Below are 22,629 nucleotides of genomic sequence, written 5' to 3'. Positions count from 1 at the left end.
AAAATATCCGGAATTTACAAAATGAGAGGTTTGATGGGGAAAGGCTTAAGGGCGGGATTGAGGAGGTTTTGTGGGGAGATCGGCCGTCGGCGTGTGTGTTGCGGAGTCAACACACACGTCGCAAGGCAATGGAGTTAATGGGGTTGAATGTTCAGGTAGGTATGCAAGGGTATAAAGTGGACCAGGTGTTGACGACGACTGAGGGTATGAGTGGGTATATTGATGCTTGGTTTAAGTTGAAAACGCAATGTGTGGGAATAAGTGAAATAGCATTACAGTCAATTGGAAGGTTTGTGCAGTGTGAGTTGACAGAGCATGATCGATTCGTTTTGGAAGGGCCGATAACGGAGTGCGAGACATGGGAAGCTTTATCCGGGGCGCAATTAGGTAAGGCACCAGGAATTGATGGGTTGCCCAGTGACTTTTATCTCCAAAATTGGAGCGTTTTAAAAGAATTTTTGGTAAGATTATTCAATATCCTTAAGCGGGATCGGGTTTTAGGGGCACAGCAGCGGATGGCTGTGGTCGTTTTAGTGCCTAAAGGTGAGCCATTAACAGTTAAAGACTATCGTGCTATTTCGTTATTGTGTGGTGATTATAAGATTTTTGCAAGAATTTTAGCTAACAGAATAAAAAAGGTCCTAGGCAAAGTGATTGATAAGGGACAATATGGGGTGCCGGGAAGGTCTATGTATGACGGGCATGGTTTGATTAGAAGTTTTATTGAAGAAAGAGTAAAATTGGGAGTGGGGGGGGGGGTGTTGGCTATAGATTGGGAGGCGGCATATGATAGTGTAGAAAGGGAAGCGTTATGGAAGATTATGAGATGGCAGGGGTTTGGAGAGGAAATTATATCATGGGCCAAATTAATGTATCAAGATGCATCCTTGCGGGTGCAGGTAAATGGAAGGTTAGGAGAACAAATTCAGATGAGCAGGGGTCTACGTCAAGGTTGTCCCCTTTCACAAATATTTTTTGCGTGTTTACAGGATCCCTTTTATAGAGGAATTAGGGTCTTATTGGCAGCAAATGGGGTTGGTGACGAAAGGGGTGGGGGGGCTTGCATTGTTGGATATGTTGATGACAACGATTTTAGTAAGTGGTAACAGGGATTTGCCTCGGGTGGAAAAGTTAGTAAATGTTTTTGAAAAGGCTTCTGGCATGTCAATTAATAAGGAGAAAACGAAGTATATGGATCTTGGGGATAGGTTAAGTGAGGAATGTGAAGTAGTTGAAAGGTGGAAAAAGGTGGACCAATTACTGATATGTGGGATCGTTTATGTACGTGATATCAAGTTAGCACAACAAATAAATTCAGTGCGTATTGTAGATGGTGTACTGAAGCGCATCAGTGGTTTACGAGCTGCACACTTAACTTTGCATCAAAGAGTAATTACAACGAATGTCCTATTGTATAGTAAACTTTGGCATGTAGCAGCAATATATCCGATACTTCGTAGTGAGATACAAAGGTTACAAAAGCGCGTTTTTAGATTCATTTGGGGTACTGGAAGCGAATGGTTAGGTAGAGCGGTTGTAACACTCCCGGTTGGCCGAGGAGGGCTGGGTCTTATAGCTGTTGAAAAGAGGATTATGAGTGTGTATTTGAAACGTAGTTATAAGCGGGAGGGGGGGGGCGAGGGAAGGCGGACTTCATAAGATGCGTCAGGACATGCAACGGTGGTGGGTGGGTAGGGAGTTCATAATCGGTGAGGCAATGTTACGGGTCATCATAAACATGAGCGATCCTTCACATATTAAATTGGGAAACCTTGATGGGGTGGAAGGTAAGGCAGTGGTAGAAGGGGTTTATCCGATGTATGATTGGCGTAATATCTGGGGGCGTTTGAACAAATTACGTTTAAAACCTAAAGTACGAGAAGTAATGTATAGATTTTTACATGGGATCTTACCGTCTGGAATGGTTTTATTCCATAAGAGAATAAGGGAGGATGGGATATGCAAGGCTTGTGGTGGATGGGAGACTGTTTTCCATATAGTGTATTTTTGCGAATGTATTGAACTAATAAGGGTTTGGTTGGGTAAGGTAATAAGGTTAGTGGGAGGGGGGGGGGGGGTTTGCAGGTGTTGAGGGTTTTAAGCTTAGACATAGGTGGGGTGAATCAGATGGTAGAGAATGCGGTAGGGTATATAATTACAGATTATATTTATATGTCTTGGGCTATGAGAGGAGCGAACGTGTGTGAAAGAATTAATGCATTAACAGCAACTTTTTATAGGACAAAGTGTAGAAATAAGGAGGTGTATGGGGGGAGATGGGAGAGGGATTTAAGTGAGGGTTATAGGAATTTCACTTAACGGGATTTACGGGAGTTGAAAGGCAGGTAAGGGGGATGAAATGGGCTGGTTTCCTAGAATGGGCGGTAGCATGATGAGTTTGATGAATGTTATATGAGGTATGTCTGGGGTGCAATTTTAACATTATTTGTTCGGAGTGTTTCAAGTACAATACAGTTATATTTGGAATTGTCGACTTATAACTATGTATGTGTATGTGTGTATATATATGCATGTGTTGTATGTGTGTGTGTATGTGTATATATGTATGTATGTATGTATATGTATGTATATGTATGTATATGTGTATATATATATATATATATATATATATATATATATATATATATATATATATATATATATATATATATATATATATATATATATATATGTATTGTATGTATGTTTACTTTCTTGTATATACCTTTAATGGTTTTTCTCATGAACATTTTCAATGATATTCAATACATATTTTCTATGCGCATTTATGATTTTGATACAATGTGTAAATGTCAAAATGGCTTTTTATGTTTCAGTTTAATTTACACTGTATTTTTGTAAGCACAATTGATTTGGTGCCAATAGAAGAATAGTGTGTTTTGATATATTTGAGTATTGTTTTTCTTTTTAATTTGTCTAGATGGTGGCAATACTATGTATGTAGTTTAAGAGTTTTACGAACCTTGAAGTTGTAAGAATTGGATGAAGTTATTCGTGATTGAGTTGACGTAATATTATAAATGACGTTGTAAGTGATTGTGTTCAATTAGACAACATACTTTATATACTTATTTATATGTATGTACATGAATGGTAAATTGAAGTATGATTTTAAAGGTGAAGAGTGGGTTTTCCTTTTTTATTGTTCTTTTTTTCTCTTTATGGTAATACAAGGTTGTATCATGTACACCAACAAATATGGTTAGGGGTATGTGGTAAAATTTTCGTGTTGATTAGACATTTATAATACAGATGAAATACTAGGCTTAGGTTAGGGTAAATTTATGATAATTGTGGAATGTTCTTTGATTCAAACTGCTCTTTATTATACAAATTGGGTAGAATGTTTCTACGTATGGCATTATTGAAAAATGTTGAGCTGAATCTAATTGTAGGTACGATGTGTAATGTACATGTGCACACCTGGGCGAGCAGCTGCGCGGACCGTGCAGTTCTCATGGACCTGTATGGTCGGTGTAGGTTTCGCTTGGATGTGTTCTTGACATCATTGGTTAATTATCCTATATTTCTTTCCGTGTCCAGAGCAGAAGGAATTTAGTCTGTAACGACATAATGAAAGTATACTTGTATTTTATTATTCTAGTGTAAATTAAGAGCAAGGATGATTAATTTTGAGGAAGAGTTAATATAGGTTTGTATGTTTTTGCGAAAGTTAACTTATCCACATGTAGCTAGTATAGGACAATTTTAAGCTTCGGTATCTGATTTTATATGTAGGTAATAGTGGTCATATTTGTTATATTGTAATGTTATTCGTTAATGTTTCAATATCTAATGTAATGTTTTTTCGGTTATTGTTCATATATTGTCATCTTTTGAGGTTTTCCTTTTGTCTATTGTTGGTTTTAAATAAAATAAAAAAAAAAAAAAAAAAAAAAAAAAACCCTTTGGGATCATACAGCCTGTGGCATGCAAAGAGTACGTAACCTTTATTCGGCGCATGTACACACCCTCATTTACAGGCTATCTCCCCCAACCAGCGAACCAGGTTGCTAAGAGTTGATGATGGGGCCCCGTCGTTCAACTAGTGACCAGGTTCTAGCCAATAAGAAGATGGTTTTGGCAATCGCAGAGGTTATGTGGGTATCGCTCTCCTGTCTGCCCTTGTCATTCCCATTCTAGAGCTGGTTGAAGCACGGTCTGCTATCTTGTGGCTTCTATTTCTGCTTTGCTTACCGTGGAGTGCACTATACTTATCACTGTACATAGTGTACATATTGCTGTTCTAAATTGGTGAAGGATAATAAAAGTCTAAACTTTTTCTACTGTGTTTATTTGCTCCCATTACACCCGGGGTAACAGGCCATTTGGAAACCTGGGTTGTAATATGGGTAGCCTGTCCGAGAGCTGGAGCTGGACTTAGAGAACATTGTGCAGCTTGCTGTCTGGCATTGCTTTACAAATTTTGCGTGTCAGTTGTTACTACCCTGTTCGGTGTGGAGAATTTTGCAGTCAGCTTTGCTTGTATGCGTATTCTGCAATCGTACTGTGCATAGCTAAGCGTGTTCTGCAAAGTAACGTGTTACGTTGGGGTATTCTGCAATCGTACTGTGCATAGCGATTAACTTACGCCACCTAGACGAGTCAGACGTCTGGTGTCGGCATATACTTTGCATAACCTACCTAAATTGTCCCTACAGCGTTGTTGGCAAATTGCTCGTTCCATTGGCATTACATACAAACGCACTCACAGCTGCACAACTGCGTTCACTGATTGCTGACAAACTTATAGAAGAGATGGCACATCAGACTCCTCCCTCTACGGGAGCTAGGGCAAAAACTACTATGTTCTTGCAGGAGGAAGATGATACACCTACGGAGCAAAATGGTCAGTATAGTGCAGCTGGGTTGTCTCAGGGTGAGATAAGATAAGATAAGATTTCGTTCGGATTTTTAACCCTGGAGGGTTAGCCACCCAGGATAACCCAAGAAAGTCAGTGCGTCATCGAGGACTGTAACTTATTTCCATTGGGGTCCTTAATCTTGTCCCCCAGGATGCGACCCACACCAGTCGACTAACACCCAGGTACCTATTTACTGCTAGGTGAACAGGACAACAGGTGTAAGGAAACGTGTCGAAATGTTTCCACCCGCCGGGAATCGAACCCGGGCCTTCCGTGTGTGAAGCGGGAGCTTTAGCCACCAGGCCACCGGGTGAATCAGCGTCGTTGGCACTTGAGCTGGCAAAAATCAATCTTGAGCAAACTAAGGAACAGAGAGCATTTGCAAGGGAAGAATTTGATAGGGGAAAGAGAAAAGAAGCAGTTTTCGCATTCTGTAAATAATTTTAGTTTACAGAAAGCAGTACAGTTTGTTCCCCGCTTCAATGAGGCCGAACCAGAGCAATTTATCGAAAGCTTCGAAAATCAGGCTCGATCCTTGAGGTGGCCGGAACAGCATTGGGCATCGTTGGTTCATACAGCATTATTGGGTAAGGCACAAGAATTCACGTCAGTATTAAATGACGTTGAATTTTCTGATTATCAAGTAGTGAAGACCACAGTGTTGGGAGCATATACGTGTATCCCAGCCAAATACCGCAAGAGTTTCAAATTGGGCAGACGACAGCTTGGTCAATCCCTAGTCGACTTTGTGAGACGGCAAACCAAAGCTTTTACCAGCTGGTATAAAGCAAGTGGTCTCTACCTTTGAGGAGCTGGTGCAGCTTATTCTGATTGATAACCTGCTGGAGTCTGTGGGACCAGAGGTTTGCGTCTTTCTGCAGGATCGTGACTTAACCACTGCATTGGAGGCAGCCAGGTTGGCTGATACCTTCGAAACTAACCGCTCCTTGTCCGAGCGGTCCCGTCTCTTTTCAACAGCCTGGCATGAGATGAAGAATTGAGACACTTATGCAACACATGGGAATCTTTATTGAAGAAACGTTTCGCCACACAGTGGCTAAGGAGAGTAGAAGTATGAGGTAATCAGTCCCTCAACCTGGATTCGATGTGTTCAGTCCATCACTCTTGTAGTAAGTGCAGCATAGGGCCAGAGAGGTGGCTTATATACTGCGGTGAGATGAGTTGAAGCAGGAGGAGGCGGGATCTTAGTGGGACCTGCCACTAATGTAAGTAGGTCATCGTCCAAAGGTTTGGGCAAGCGTTGAAGTCTTTGTACCAAGATTTCAAAACCATTCATCACATCTGTCAGACACTGCAACATCATGGAATCTTGGTACAAAGACTTCAACGCTTGCCCAAACCTTTGGACGATGACCTACTTACATTAGTGGCAGGTCCCACTAAGATCCCGCCTCCTCCTGCTTCAACTCATCTCACCGCAGTATATAAGCCACCTCTCTGGCCCTATGCTGCACTTACTACAAGAGTGATGGACTGAACACATCGAATCCAGGTTGAGGGACTGATTACCTCATACTTCTACTCTCCTTACCCATTTCTGCTTTGTATTGGACTGATGAAGCCACTGTGGCGAAACGTTTCTTCAATATAGATTCCCATGTGTTGCATAAGTGTCTCAATTCTTCAACTTGTCGGTTTTCAAAACCATTCAACACACAGCCTGGCATGAGCAGAGATCGTTAACCTTGGAGAATGAAGTGCCAGCCGGAGGGAGAACGTCTACGTCAGCCAACCAAGTCACCTGGTGAGCCACGCTTCTCAACATATGGTCCACCTGCGGAGAGGCAAACTACTCATGGTGCATCTAGACAACAGTATCCAGAGACACCAGCCAGAACGACACCATTTGCAACGTCAACAGGGAGTAAAGGGCAAGCCTGTCTGCTTCAGGTGCAATAAAGTAGGTCACATCAGTCCCAACTGCCCCCATAAACCCCAACCCATTGGGAAAATCTCTAATATCCCTAGTAACATGTCCCCTAGAGAAGTAGAAAAAGGTATGGCCCCTTATTATTGCAAAAGTCTTATTTCCCTTCAGGAAAACTCAGAAACAACGAAAGTAAAGACCTTTAGAGATACTGGAGCATATTGCTCACTTGTAAGAGAAGGAATATTACCCCTTTCGGAGAATACTTCTTTGAATTCCTCTGTTTTATTGGAAGCATTTGGAGGAGCTATATATTCTGTTCCTTTGCATAAAATTTATGTACAGTGCAAATATTACACTGGGTACTTGACTGTAGGCGTCTCAAAAGGATTCCCCATGAAAGATGGTGTTATTACTGGGTAATAACATTACTACTGTTAGTTCGTGTCCTGAACCTATAATGATTAATTCTTCTCCGGTGTTGGCCATAACTCGGGCAACATCCCAAGGGTTGTCTGGAGAGAATGTTGACCTATCCTTGGACGACTCCGATCTCGGAATAGCCACATTGTTTTACGAGGAAAACTGGCCAGAGCCTCGTAGATAAAGTGAACAGACCCCGATCAAGCCTTCCTATTCCCAGGTTGCAGGATTGCCAGATGTCTGTTTCCATGCCCGAGGGACTGTCCTTCCGGGAGGAACAACGAAAGGACCCTTTAAAATTCGCTTTTGAGGCAGCCATGGGTAAATCCTCTTTGGGTCATCCGGTCAAGTATGAAGTTAAAAACGATTATTTGATCTGCACCGAGACTGGTAAGGAGATAGAGGCCCGGCAATTGTATGACAGGTTAGTGGTTCCAACAAAGTATAGACCTCAAATATTAAATATAGCTCATAATACGTCATTAGGTCACTTAGGAATTACAAAAACCTTGTATAGAATCACAAAGAATTTTATTGGCCAAAATTAAAGAAAGATGTGAAGAATCATATTAGGTGTTGCCGAGAATGTCAGCAAGTTGGAAAACCTGGACATTCCATTAAACCTGCACCTCTCCAACCTATACCTGCTGATGGAGAACCTTTTGCAGATTTAATTATAGATTGTGTAGGTCCACTACCTAGGTCAAAGTCTGGAAATCAATATTTACGATTATGGATAAAGTAACCAGATATCCTGAAGCAATTCCAATGCGTAGTATTAATACTAAAGCTATTCTCAAAGCTTTAACAAAATTCATTTCTTGTTTTGGTATTCCTAAAACTATTCAAAGTGATCAAGGTACTAACTTCACTGCCAAAGCATTTAGGGAAGTATTAACTAGGTTAGGGATAATCCACAACTTATCCACTGCCTATCATCCTCAGTCCCAAGGCGCCTTGGAAAGATTCCATCAGACATTAAAAACAATGATAAGTTTTTGCATGCACTTTCCTACAGACTGGGATGAATCACAACCTTTGTTGCTGTTCTCAGTACGAGAGACTGCAAGAGTCTACAGGGTATAGTCCTTTTGAGCTGATCTTTGGGCACAATGTACGAGGTCCTCTTCGGGTGCTCAAAGGATGGATGGGAGAAGACGTTAGCTCAACACTCTACAATCCGTCTTCAAGGTTGCAGGTGGCACGTCAGTTAGCCAAGGCTAACCTAAAGACAGCTCAAAGTAAGATGAAACAGAGGTATGACAGAAGTGCACAATTCCGCTCCTTCCATCCAGGAGACAAGGTGTTGGTGCAGGAACCTATACCTGGCCACACCTTGAAAGCTAGATTTACGGGACCTATGCAGATTGTAAGTAGATTATCTGATGTAAATTATGTGGTAGCTCCCATTGATAAGACCTCAAAAACTAAAACTTACCACATTAATCAATTAAAATACTTCCATACACCAGATAGTCCCAGTAATGACTGTCCTCTACCTCTGAGGACTACTCTGACTCTTTGCACTCTCTGAAATTAATATTAAACTTTCAAATTCTGTCCTCAAGGATCCTAGCCCTTTAATGGAGGGATTATCTGAAATGCAAGCAACAAATTTAACTGAGCTTCTACAGTCATATCCTAATATTTTTTCGGATATGCCGAAGAGAAGTTGCAGAGATTGGTGGATGAATTTGGTAGGGTGTGCAAAAGAAGAAAATTAAAGGTGAATACAGGAAAGAGTAAGGTTATGAGGATAACAAAAAGATTAGGTGATGAAAGATTGAATATCAGATTGGAGGGAGAGAGTATGGAGGAGGTGAACGTATTCAGATATTTGGGAGTGGACGTGTCAGCGGATGGGTCTATGAAAGATGAGGTGAATCATAAAATTGATGAGGGAAAAAGAGTGAGTGGTGCACTTAGGAGTCTGTGGAGACAAAGAACTTTGTCCTTGGAGGCAAAGAGGGGAATGTATGAGAGTATAGTTTTACCAACGCTCTTATATGGGTGTGAAGCGTGGGTGATGAATGTTGCAGCGAGGAGAAGGCTGGAGGCAGTGGAGATGTCATGTCTGAGGGCAATGTGTGGTGTAAATATAATGCAGAGAATTCGTAGTTTGGAAGTTAGGAGGAGGTGCGGGATTACCAAAACTGTTGTCCAGAGGGCTGAGGAAGGGTTGTTGAGGTGGTTCGGACATGTAGAGAGAATGGAGCGAAACAGAATGACTTCAAGAGTGTATCAGTCTGTAGTGGAAGGAAGGCGGGGTAGGGGTCGGCCTAGGAAGGGTTGGAGGGAGGGGGTAAAGGAGGTTTTGTGTGCGAGGGGCTTGGACTTCCAGCAGGCATGCGTGAGCGTGTTTGATAGGAGTGAATGGAGACAAATGGTTTTTAATACTTGACGTGCTGTTGGAGTGTGAGCAAAGTAACATTTATGAAGGGATTCAGGGAAACCGGCAGGCCGGACTTGAGTCCTGGAGATGGGAAGTACAGTGCCTGCACTCTGAAGGAGGGGTGTTAATGTTGCAGTTTAAAAACTGTAGTGTAAAGCACCCTTCTGGCAAGACAGTGATGGAGTGAATGATGGTGAAAGTTTTTCTTTTTCGGGCCACCCTGCCTTGGTGGGAATCGGCCGGTGTGATAATAAAATAAAAATAAATGCCGAAAAAATGTACGTTAGGTTACCATGATGTAGATGTGGGAAACTCTAAACCAATTAAACTCTCCCCCTACAGAGCTAATCCTGAAAAGCAAAGGCTGCTTCAGCAGGAAGTAGAATTTTTGTTAAAGCATGGTTTAGTGGAGGAGTCATCTAGTCCATGGGCTTCACCGTGCATCCTTGTGAAGAAGGCTGATGGAGGGTTTCGTATGTGTACAGACTACCGTAAAGTGAACGAGGTCACAATTACAGATGCTTACCCTCTTCCCCGTCTGGATGACGTAATTGACTTTGTGGGTAAGGCTACTTTTGTGTCCAAATTAGATCTCCTTAAAGGCTACTATCAGGTACCTTTGACAGATAAGGCGAAGGAAATCTGCCTTCGTAATTCCAGGAGGTCATTATCAATAGTTACCCCCTTCGGAATGAAAAATTCCCCCTCTTCATTCCAGAAACTTATCCATCAGGCTATTAAAGGACTTGAAGGCATGGCAGCGTACCTAGATGATATTGTTGTCTGATACTTGGGATCAACACCTACTTAGACTTAAGGCCCTTTTTGAGACCTTTAAGAGTTCCCATTTAACAGTTAATTTATCTAAATCTGACTTTGGCCAGGCCACTATCACTTTTCTAGGCCATGAAGTAGGTAGTGGTAAAGTTGCACCTAAACTTGCTAAAGTTCTTTCTATTAAAGATTATCCAGTTCCTCATGATAGGAAATTTCTTCAACGTTTCCTAGGCATGATAGGATTTTACAGAAGATTCTGTAAGAATTTCTCAGATATTGTAGCCCCTCTTACCTCTCTTGCCAGTCAAAAAGTTCCCTTTAATTGGACGTCAGACTGTAACACTGCTTTTAATAAAGCAAAAAGATTGTGTACTGCACCCATTCTCTTGTCTCCAGACTTCTCCAAACCTTTTTCATTACAGGTTGATGCTTGCGAGTCTGGGGTTGGGGCAGTACTATTACAAATCGGGAACAAGGAGTTGTAGCATACTTTTCAGCCAAGTTCCAGCCGCATCAGAGGGCTTATTCTACCATTGAAAAAGAAGCCCTCGTGCTGGTACTGGCTTTGGAGCATTTCGATGTTTGTGGGCCAGACATCGCAGGTGGTCGGTCTACAGTGATCACAATCCTCTAGTATATCTCCAAGCCATGAAGAACCACAACACAAGGCTTATGCGCTGGACGCTAAGGCTGCAGCCCTACAATATTTCTATTAAATATATTGCCGGCAAAGAAAATGTTGGCAGACTCTTTATCTAGAGTCTAATATTATTTAGGTTAGGATGTTATTTGTGGTAACCCCTTTTCATGCTCTTTTTTTTATCCCCTGGTGTAGGGTTTTTTTTTTTAGTGAGGGGATGCGGGCTACCGTCCACCTGTATCTTGGACCTATGCTAGCCTGTCTGACTGCTGTCTCACTCTAAGTTTAGGGTTTGGCTTTTGGTCACGAGAAGCTGAGCTCTATCTAAGAGTTGGATGGTGGAGAGGAAAGGCGATCCCATTATTTTGTGCCATGGCGGCACGGTTACCACTGGGAGGTGGCAGCCTAATCCTGAGCATTCTCGGGGTGGGGGTGTGGCATGCAAAGAGTACGTAACCTTTATTCGGCGCATGTACACCCTCATTTACAGGCTATCTCCCCCAACCAGCGAACCAGGTTGCTAAGAGTTGATGATGGGGCCCCGTCGTTCAACTAGTGACCAGGTTCTAGCCAATAAGAAGGTTTTGGCAATCGCAGAGGTTATGTGGGTACCGCTCTCCTGTCTGCCCTTGTCATTTCCATTCTAGAGCTGGTTGAAGCACGGTCTGCTATCTTGTGGCTTCTATTTCTGCTTTGCTTACCGTGGAGTGCACTATACTTATCACTGTACATATTGCTGTTCTAAATTGGTGAAGGATAATATAAGTAAACTTTTTCTACTGTGTTTATTTGCTCCCATTACACCCGGGGTAACAGGCCATTTGGAAACCTGGGTTGTAATACAGCCCATGAGGAATTTGGTAATTAGGTAAGCTCCAAGGAAGGGGATTTATTACATTCATGGAGGGAGCACTACACCTGCAGGGATCATATAGTACCTAAGGAAATTTGAGGCAATCAGGTTTGATCCAAGGAAAAGGAGGGCAAGTTCAACTCCTTGGATCACTGACATCAAGGCACCTCCCATGAAGGACCAATTAAGGGATGAGTAACCTAAATACTTTGAATCCAAGAGGCCTTCAACAGAATAAAGGCACTCTTCCTGAAGGAAATCCTTATTTCATAAATTATATAAATAGACATTTTCCCATCCAAATTCTTTTGTAATGATTATTGTACATGAAATAAATCCACCTTTGTAATGAACACTAGTTTTCACATTACCAAAACTTTTTGTGTACCATTTTTTTTGTTTCTATTTCCTACTTTCACACTCTAAGGCAGTTAACTTTCTAAACATTCATAAGAACATAAAGGAACACTGCGACAGGCCTACTGACCCATGCAGAGCAGGTCCATATCCCCCTTCCCCAGATTAGCTCAATGACCCACCCAGTCTGGTCATCTCCACTCAAGAATGGAGCACTGCACCAGACCCAGCAGCACAAGCTAGTCAGGTCCAACTCACACCCACCCACACCCACTCGTGTATTTATCTAATCAATTTTTAAAACTACACAACGTTTTAGCCTCAATAACTGTACTCGGGAGTTTGTTCCACTCATCCACAACTGTTACCAAACCAGTGCTTTCCTATATCCTTCCTGAATCTGAATTTTTCCAACTTGAAACCATTGCTGCGAGTCCTGTCTTGGCTGGAAATTTTCAGCATACTATTTACATCCCCTTCATTCCTGTTTTCCATTTATACACCTCGATCATATCCCCCCTAATTCTACGCCTTTCGAGAGTGCAGATTCAGGGCCCTCAGTCTATCCTCATAGGGAAGATTTCTGATACATGGGATCATCTTTGTCATCCTCCTCTGTACGTTTTCCAGAGCATTTATATCCATTCTGTAATACGGTAACCAGAACTGAGCAGCATAGTCTAAATCAGGCCTAACCAAGGATATATAGTTGAACAACCTGAGGACTTCTATTATTTATACTTCTAGATATGAAGCCAAGAATTCTGTTAGCTTTATTGCGAACACTAATGCTCTGTTGTCTTGGCTTTAAATTACTGCTAACCAGAACTCCTAAATCCTTTTCGCAATCAGTAGTATTAAGGTCTACATTTAGTTTGTGGCATGGTTATTTACCTGTCCAATATTTAGAACTTTGCATTTGTCAATATTAAACTGCATCTGCCACTTCTCCGACCATTGCATCAGTCTATTCAAATCATCCTGGAGTGCTCTAGTGTCCTCATTAGAATGAATTGGACGGCCTATTTTGGTGTCATCAGCAAATTTGCTTATGTCGCTATTTATTCCCTCATCTGTCGTTTATGTAAATTGTGAACAACGGGCCCAACACTGACCCCTGAGGAACACCGCTTGTGACGTGCCCCCATTCCGATTTCTCCCCATTTATGCAAACTCTCTGCTGTCTATTTGTCAGCCATGCCTCTACCCAGGAAAAAATTTCTCCTCCTATTCCGTGTGCCTTAAGTTTCCTCAATAGCCTCTGGTGTGGAACTCTATCGAAAGCCTTACTGAAGTCCATATACACTATCATATTCATTACCATGATCTACCTCCTCAAACACCTTAGTGAAAAAAATTAGTAAATTCGTAAGACAGGAACGCCCCTTTAAAACCGTGTTGAGATTCATTCATCAATCTGTGCCTGTCAAGATGGCTACGAATTGCTTCGGCAATTATCGATTCCATAAATTTTCCGACTATGGAGGCAAGGCTTATTGGTCTATAGTTCGAAGCCAAGGACCTGTCACCTGCCTTGTAAATAGGTATTACATTTGCCATTTTCCACTTATCAGGCACTATGCCAGTTTGTAGTGATATGTTAAAAAGATTAGCCAAAGGTATGCTAAGTTCCTCTTTACATTCCTTTAACACCCTTGCAAACAGTTCATCAGGGCCTGGGGATTTGTTAGGTTTTAGTTTCTCTATTTGTCTGAGGACCATGTCACTAGTTACCGCAATCGTACATAGTTTATCATCATCCTGTTCTACATAATCTATTATTTCAGGAATATCGCTAGTATTTTCCTGGGTGAAAACCGAGAGGAAGTAGGTGGATTATTACATTCATGGGAAGAGTTTAACCTATAAAGTCATAGTGTCTTAGAGGCAATCAGGTTTCATCCAAGAAAGGAGAAGCAGGTCCAATTCCATGGAACAAGCTCCTCTCTGGCATAAAGCAACTTTCCTAGAGGGGCTCACAGTGCAGAGGCAATTTATTTTTATTAGACTGTGGAATCAATACTCAGCATTCTTCAGCAAATGTTTAAAAGTGCTCTTTTTAAGTCTCAAGTACTTGAATAGTCTTTCATTCACAGAGAACGTGGGGTTAACCCATAGGTATTCAGGCTCATTTCAAGGAATCAGAGCACTAGTCCAGCTCCTTAGATAAAGAGCACCTCACCAGTACCTTTAAGATGGTTTAATATCTGGGAAGTATGCAATTTATGACCTCTCTCAAAGGAAACATGACATCAAAGGATATTGATAAATACATGTCATCTCATATCAATATAATTTTATTTGAATAAAAACTGTCAGCAGTATTACTGGTCAGTAACTGACAAATTCTAAAACATTCTTGTATAAATAATTCTTATTCTTTGATAATTATGCAAGTTAGTACCAATAGTGGAAGGATGAAACCTCTTACATATTCAAAAATTGTGTAAGGGTAGCTGGACTTATTTTTGTGAAAGTTATAAAACTTTCACCTGAACTTTTTTGTTCTTGTAAATTTTAGTTATGGCCATATTTTTATAATATAAAAGAAAGATTAAGATTTTTAAATAATCACTAATTATTATAATTTTTACTTTTTTTTTTTTCAAAGAACCAGCAATATTCCACCAATACAGCCAGTACGAAAGTCCTTCCAATACCTCGTAATTTGTTTAAAGCATATTTTGCACACCTGTCAAAAAAATTGCATGTTATTGCCATACCTATTATTGTAGTATTTTTTCTAAGAATGAAATGAGTGACAAAGCAATGATTTGATGGATTTACAAGTAATGATGAACCTTGTCTGTTCTGTCGTTTAATTAAAAAACTCCTAGTCAGAGATATCTTCATCCATGCCAGGCACATAATCATCATCATCCTCATCATCAAGATCAAGGTCTTCTAGGTCTTGGAATAGGCTTTCATCTACTGTAACTTCTCCTTCACCTGCAAAAAAGAGGAAATGTGATTAAAAAATCTCTAAATTTTAAATGAATCAAGATTAAAAAGTCAATAAAAATGTTTTATCACTGAATGAGAACAGCCTGCCTACATGAGAATTCTGGATCTCAAATGTAATTTCTTTAACCCTTTCACTTTCAGTCCTGTAATATTACGGCTTTGAAGCCAGTGTCGGTCCCATAATACTACGGCAAAATCCTAGTGGCTTCTGATCTTGCGAGGGGTACCTGGTAGACCTACATATGAGAGAATGGGTCTGCATGGTCAGCGTGCACAATATAAAAAAAAAATCCTGCAGGATGCAGTGCATAATGAGAAAAAAAAAAATTTGGTTTAAAACAGCAACATATTTATGGCTGTATTCTCGTTTTCTTGGTCTCATTTGATAGAACGGAAGATCTATTACAGAAATAGAGATGATTTTGAATGGTTTATAGACTGAAAATACCTTGAAATTGAGCTCAAAGTAGTGGAAATGTTTGATTTTTCCAATGTTTAAGAGTAAACAAAACATATCATGTGTCCAATACATGTCAACTGATGGGTCTAATGTGCTTTCACAAATGTGCTAATATAATTTATACCATTTTTATAATAATGCAGTAGTCTGCATAACAGTAAATCTTCTATTTTTTGTGTGAATATTAAAAATGTAGTGTAAAGCACCCTTCTGGCAAGACAGTGATGGAGTGAATGATGGTGAAAGTTTTTCTTTTTCGGGCCACCCTGCCTTGGTGGGAATCGGCCGGTGTGATAATAAAAAAATAAAATATTAAAAATGTAAAGTAAGTGTAATATAAGAGGGGCCTGGAGATGTGACTAATGAACACAGAAAATGTTATTTTAGTGCCAGAAATGTCTGCATTGTTTATTCCAAACTGTATTGAAATTGGCCTTTCTTGAATTTTGTATGAAATTGGCTACATTACCAAATTCTAATCACTTTACTGGGTAGTTTAAATAGGTAAATGGGAGGTTCCTTGTATTCAATCGATAGAACAGAAGAAGTTCTAACAAAATTGCTATAAATATAGTCGACTGGAACAAAGAAATTGACCCAAAACAGGGTTCAAAGTGAGTGAAATCGCCAATACGTAAATATTGCTGAGACCGCTAACTTTGCAAGAGCCTAATTCTGCAAGTTTTCCATCAAATTTCATACCTTTGGTTTCATTACCATCAGGAAAAGATTCTCTATCATTTCATAAGAATTTTTTTTTTTTTTTAAATTCTTCGACACTGAGAGCAAGTTTGCAAGCAGGGGTCTCAACAGTGAAAGGGTTAAAAAGCACTACATACCACATAAAAGAAAAAAGTAAAAAAATTAATTATAAGATAAATTTACCATCACCCAAGAAGCTCAGGTCAGATTCGTTTAGAGTCTGGTCCGTTTGGAATAATTCACGTCCTGTTAATTTCTTATTTTTTTCGTCCTCCTTTTCTCTTTCTGATCGCAGTGTAGCAATCTCAAAATCAAATCTTGCCTTCCATGCTAAAAATGTTTCCACTGTCACTCTTGTGCCTTCGAACTTTTTCTGTAAGGATGAGATATTAACCATTAACAGGTTATAGATGACCTTGAAATATCTGCCCCAAAATTCCAACCTATCTATTAGGCCATCTGTGTAGTAATCACTTACAAAAAAAAACAAGAATGTAAAGGCTGGGGATTGAGTAAGTACATTCAAGTGAAGAATGCAGAGAGAAAAAAGGGAAAAGAAAGGATTAATTAAAATACAATGTAAGAAGTAATAATAAAACAACAAAGTATGCAGCTGAACCTCATAATTCGGGAAGTTTAGGTTCCAGGTGGTGATCAAGTCCAAAATCTGAGGATAAAAGATAAATTTTGCATGTTCTTCAGCTATATCTCTTTAAATATTGCTCTTATCTACTCTACTAAATATTGAGATTAATAAGAATGAATGAGTGCATTTTGAGTGAAATCAAATGGATATTTTTTATTTAGGGGGTCATGTTTAAGCAAGAAAATAATGAAGATGAGAAGTACAGTGCCTGCACTCTGCAGGAATGAGGGAGGGGGGAGGAACATTTGCAATTTTGAACTGTAGTATCAGCATCCTTCTGGCAAGACAGTGATGGAGTAAGTGATAAGTGTTTCTTCTTTTTCGGGTCACCCTGTCTTGGTGGGAAATGGCTGATGTGATAAAAAAAAATAAATCTACAAAATGGCCTAATGTAAAAATAATTGTAAAAACAAATCACATGGATTATGAAGCACACGAATTCTGGGGTCTGACTGTATAATGAAAATGAGCATCATGTATACTCACCTTTCAATTGTCTAATTCCAAGAATCTTCCTGGTCTTCAGCTTCGAAGTTAAGATTGATATCTATCTCTTAAATGAAGTCTTCATTTGCAAATAATTACAAATAATGTACAGACTCACCCGTTCTGCTTCCTCTTGTTCCCTTTTCTTACGTTCAAATTCCTCTTTTGCTCTCTGTGCCAATTCTTCCATATGTGTATTTAGCCACTCCACAGAATATGAAACTAATGTGAACACCATCACCATACCTAGGTTTTCTTCACACTGTAAAGTAATTTTGTATTAACATGGGTAACATATCAGTAAAACTTACGCAAAACTGTAATAGCACGAGGGATATATCTTGCTCAAAAGTATAAGACAGCTTACTATATACTGTATATATAGATATGCAGAAAAAAAATTACATAAATATTTGATCACAGGTTTAAATGAAAAAAAATATATATATATAAAATATTAAACTTTTTGCTTGCTAATGTCTCAAGCTAGTAACCTGACTGTTATTACATGGGAAAGTGCAAAACCCATAGGGATACACCAAGTGTCTGTGGGGCAATTCCTGGTATGAGTAGAAACATTGGGCATGTTTCCTTACACTTGCTGTCCCTGTTCACCAAGCAGTAAATAGGTACCTGGGTGTTAGTCACCTGGAATGGATCACATCCTGGGGGACAAGACTGAAGGACCTCAATCGAAATCAGACAGACAGTCCCCGATGACTTTCTTGGGTTATCCTGGATGGTTAACCCTCCGGGTTAAAAATCCAAACAAATTTTATCTTACAGTACCTAGGGGAATGGGAAGCATTCAGGTTTGAGTCAGGTATGGGAAGGTAGGTACAAATCCCTGGATGAAGAACCTTTCTATGGCATTAAGAAGCCTCCTTTGTGGGGCCCAATAACCTGGGAGTGACTGATGCTTAAGGTTTAAAAAAAACTGACACATCATAAAAACAAAATTATTTGCTTAGCTGTGGAACAAAAACACATGCAACTACGTTTGATAAATACATTTGATGCCAGAAAACAAATCATTCATACCTATAAATTTTCAAGAGGTTACAAGTAATATACAATTACGGACAGCAGTAAAATATAAGCAGAATTTTATCTTGCTCACAAAACAAATTATCTTTACTTTACCTATTATTAATATAACTTATAATCTCTCACACAAATATAATTTATCAACCTATTTTTTCCTTATTTTACTACCTTAGACTCTGTCTTCGTCCTTGTAAATTACCTGAACACAAACTTTGTAATGTTTTCCTCATACTTTTTTGCCAATGCTCATAACATTTCATGCAAGGATTATGGCATACAAGTATATGTACAAAGCTTCACAGCATCTATTAATCTTAAAGGGATATAAATTATTAACATACTTGAGCCTGTAACTGTTCCCGCAAATCTTCCAATTCTTCTTCATCTACATTTTCTACAGGAATAATCTCCATAATTGGTGGCTCATCTGGATATTTGGTTGTATATTCAAAAATGAGGGCAATTTCTGCCGGCTCTGCTTTAATATCGTCCAAAGAATCAGAACCCTCTGATTTCACACTGATTCTGAATTTGTGTCTTGGTTCTACATCTAAAACTGGAAGAAATAAAAATCTTAAGATACCGTATCATGTTATCCAATTACTACATACATTATTTGTGTAATATTATAACAAAAATATACAAGTATAGTAATAAACAGAAGTATTTGTTATAGGTAGATATAAATGCATATTCTTATTAATTATATCTAGAAACAATGACACTTGTCCTGGCCTTTATGTAAGCATCAACTGGTACATATAGTTTTCAGAACTATTATAATCACTGGGCTTGCAGGCTCTGTGGCTGTTTGAGTTGGGTAATGCATGTGATATCAAATAAAACACCAGATGTTTGAGTTAGTATCTGGAAATGAATCTCCTGGTTTTCTTGACTCAAAGAGGCAATTAAATTAAGTAAAGGTGTGCAACATTTATGCTACTACCCATCGAAGCATACCAGCTCAATAGCATTTATTTTATATGGGGGCAGAGGAAAATACTTATTTCATGACTAGAATGCAAACAATTATTAAGTCATGCCATACATTTTGTTTTATTTAAACCACAGGAAAGAGGTGTGTAAAGTATTTTTCATAAGATAAAACACAATGTGAAGTTAATAATTCCCAGAAAAAATGTCAGTATCCATTACTAAGGTTTGCCAATATAATGGTGAATGAGGTAGGTACATATGCAAAAGTATGGTATCCTTTGTCAATAAAGATACCAAATTGTTGCATTTCACTCTTACTCATTGACTTATCAGTATTTTATACCATTAATACAGTGACAGTGTTTAATGTCAGGAGGGTGGGGTCAGAGTATATACACTGACATCAGTAAGGAGTACTGGTTTAAGATACTGGGTGGTATTCGGTAAGTTACAGATATAGAGGAGGAAAAGATAAGACCCACTATGCCACATTTGGGGGGACAATTTATTTTGGTAAGGTAAATGAAGAAGTGCTATTAATGACATGCTGCTGTATGTTGTATGGTGCTTGTGGCTCAATGGGTAGAAGCCACAGCTTGCCCACTGAGAGACTGGGGTTCAATCCCCAGAGTGGCATGCTTACTTAAACCTGCTGCCCTTGTTCACCTAGCGGTAAGTAGGAACCTGGGTGTTAGCCAACTGGTATGGGTTGCAACCTGGGAGACATCATTGAAAGGACCCCTGTGGAAATAAGCCTGTTTGATAAATGGCTACATTTATTTACTGGCTGTATTTATGAAGATACTAGAAAGCTACAGATGACCTGGATAGGCTGATGTTGAGGTTGAAGTAGCAGCAGATGCAGTTCAATGTAATGGCACTTATGAGCTAAATAATGTAGATCTTAGTCAATGGGAATGTTAAAAAAGATTTAGGAGTTCTGGTTAGCAGAAATTGAAAGCCAACACACAACAATACATTAGTGCTCTCAATAAAGCTAATAGAAATATTGGCTTCATATCAGGAAGTATAAATAACAGAAGTCATAAATATATACTTCAACTTTATACAGGAGGGGCCCCACTTATACCTGAAGAGGGTTTTGGGGGTCAACGTCCCCATGGCCTGGTCTGTGACAAGCAGGTTAGGTTCCAGGCTACTGCTGTAATGCGGAAATCTCCTTTTTTCACTTTTAAATACATATAAAAGCCTGAAAACATGTTTACACTATCATATATTAAGTGAGCTAGGCCTAAAGAAATGCATATACAGCACACACATTAAAATATTTTCGTCCTCAGCTTATAGTGAGTGGTGAATATATTTATTGTAGGAAGTCTGAATAAATGAAAAATAGGCATAACTGAAAACTGCTGCATTAGCAAAAATGCCGTAAAGCATAGCACCGTAAAGCGGGACCTACCTGTATATCCTTGTTAGGGCCTGATTTTAATTATGTTAAGTTCTGGTCTCAATGTTACAGGATGGATATAAATGTGCCAAACAATATACAGAGGACAACAAAGTTAATTCTCACATATCAGAAATATTTCCAACAAAAATGAAGTAAAGGTGCCGAACTTGCACTCTCTAGAATGGAGTAGAATCATGGAAGATATGATTGAAGTGCACAAATGGAAAACAGAAAAAATCATGGGACAAATGGTATTTATAAAATACCTAACCATGACAAGACTTGGTTTAATAAATTAAAGTTGGATAAATTTTGATTTAGAAATGATATACAAAAGCACTTCTTTGGCAGTAGAGTTGTAGATGAGTGAAACAAGAGCTTCGGGTAGCTTTCAATATATATTGGACAGGTACATGAGTGGGTGCAGGTGGGTGTAAGTTGGACCTGCCTAGCTTGGGCCAGTAGGCCTGCTTCTTCGTTATGTTCCCCTGGGTTAGTAATCTAAATAACACCATCTTCATCACTTGTATATTTCCGCATGGGTACAAAAAAAAAAAAAACTGGTGTTCTAGTTGTTCATACGCCCTTAGTGTTGTTGCACTTCCTCATAATTATACCATCCAATAAAATGTTAAATAAACTACACGTGATCTGTCATCATACCAGATTATTATTATTATTATAATCAAGGGGGAAGCGCTAAACCCGGAGGATTATACAGCGCCAGGGGGGGGGGGATGTGGAAGGCATTCAGGCTTAATTCGGGAAACTGGAGCACAGATCCAATTCTCTAAATCAAGAGCCCCTCACCAACATCAAGGAACCTTCCTTGAGGGGTCATCATACCAGAATCGATGAATAAATTGAAATATTTTGGTGAAAAACTCGTAGCATTTCCAAATGGAGAAATTTGTGCCAAATAACTACCTAATACAATATTATAACACAAATTTCAAAAAGATATACAGTAAGACACCCTAAACTTCATGAAGAAATGGCATATACAGTCCTAGGTATAGCTCCCGGAGTTAAAACTTACTCTCAAATTCCTCTGGATATATAGATTCTAGAGCTTCCACTTCGTTATTCTGCTCCTCCTTATAGTCCGTCATCGTAAATGTGGACGAGAATAAAGCATATATTACAGAATATGATAAATATGGGTGGGAGCAACAGCAGCAGCAGCAGCGTGTTGCCACTCCACTGTTTTGGTTCCTGGCGATCCAGTGTCCGAATAATAGCAAGAGGATTTGCCCAACATTAAACAATGTTTTATTAAAAGTACAGACAAAGCTAAATCAGAAAAATACATCTAAAATTAGAAAACGGATCACATGGTGTATTTTTTTTATAAGATAAAGCATAATAAATGCCATAAATTGAGGTACATTTTTTCAGTCGATAGTATTGCCACCGACTGGGGGGTTCGGACAGAAACACTCTTTTTATCAGTGTAACATTGCCATAAAATTTTATATAATTTTTTATCGAAATGTGTTTCATGCATGAATAACCAAATTGAAAGATGTTAGAAAGTGTTTTATGTCAGTTCTTGATAATCATCCTCTCTGCTGCATTTAATAGCACATCCATTGATATCATTTGCTCAGATGCTCAAGAAATTTCTGAAACTTTTAATCTATACTGACTTAACTACCAAAAATTCTAGCCAAATACCCTAACCTCTCCTATTGTAACCTGTTAAATAAATGAGCACTTTAACTCAGACCTTTAGATTAACGGTACTGTTTCTGGTAT

At 39.3% G+C, this 22,629-nt stretch overlaps 1 protein-coding gene across 1 annotated transcript; it reads right to left on the bottom strand.

Moving 5' to 3' along the window:
- Nucleotides 1–14,497: 14,497 nt before the first annotated feature.
- On the bottom strand, nt 14,498–22,094 carry LOC128692170 (RWD domain-containing protein 1). The gene is made up of 5 exons (XM_053781249.2): nt 21,911–22,094; nt 18,863–19,077; nt 17,593–17,736; nt 16,526–16,715; nt 14,498–15,165 (listed from the first exon to the last, which is right to left on the bottom strand). The coding sequence occupies exons 1-5, from the start codon at nt 21,981–21,983 to the stop codon at nt 15,050–15,052; spliced, it is 738 nt and encodes a 245-aa protein (XP_053637224.1). The 5' UTR covers nt 21,984–22,094; the 3' UTR covers nt 14,498–15,049.
- Between the last annotated feature and the right edge of the window lie 535 nt (nt 22,095–22,629).

The sequence above is a fragment of the Cherax quadricarinatus genome, chromosome 15, assembly GCF_038502225.1.
Source record: "Cherax quadricarinatus isolate ZL_2023a chromosome 15, ASM3850222v1, whole genome shotgun sequence".
NCBI classification, from domain to species: Eukaryota; Metazoa; Arthropoda; class Malacostraca; order Decapoda; family Parastacidae; genus Cherax; species Cherax quadricarinatus.
Note: the sequence above shows the minus strand (reverse complement) of the source record. Positions and strands in the feature narration are given on the sequence as shown.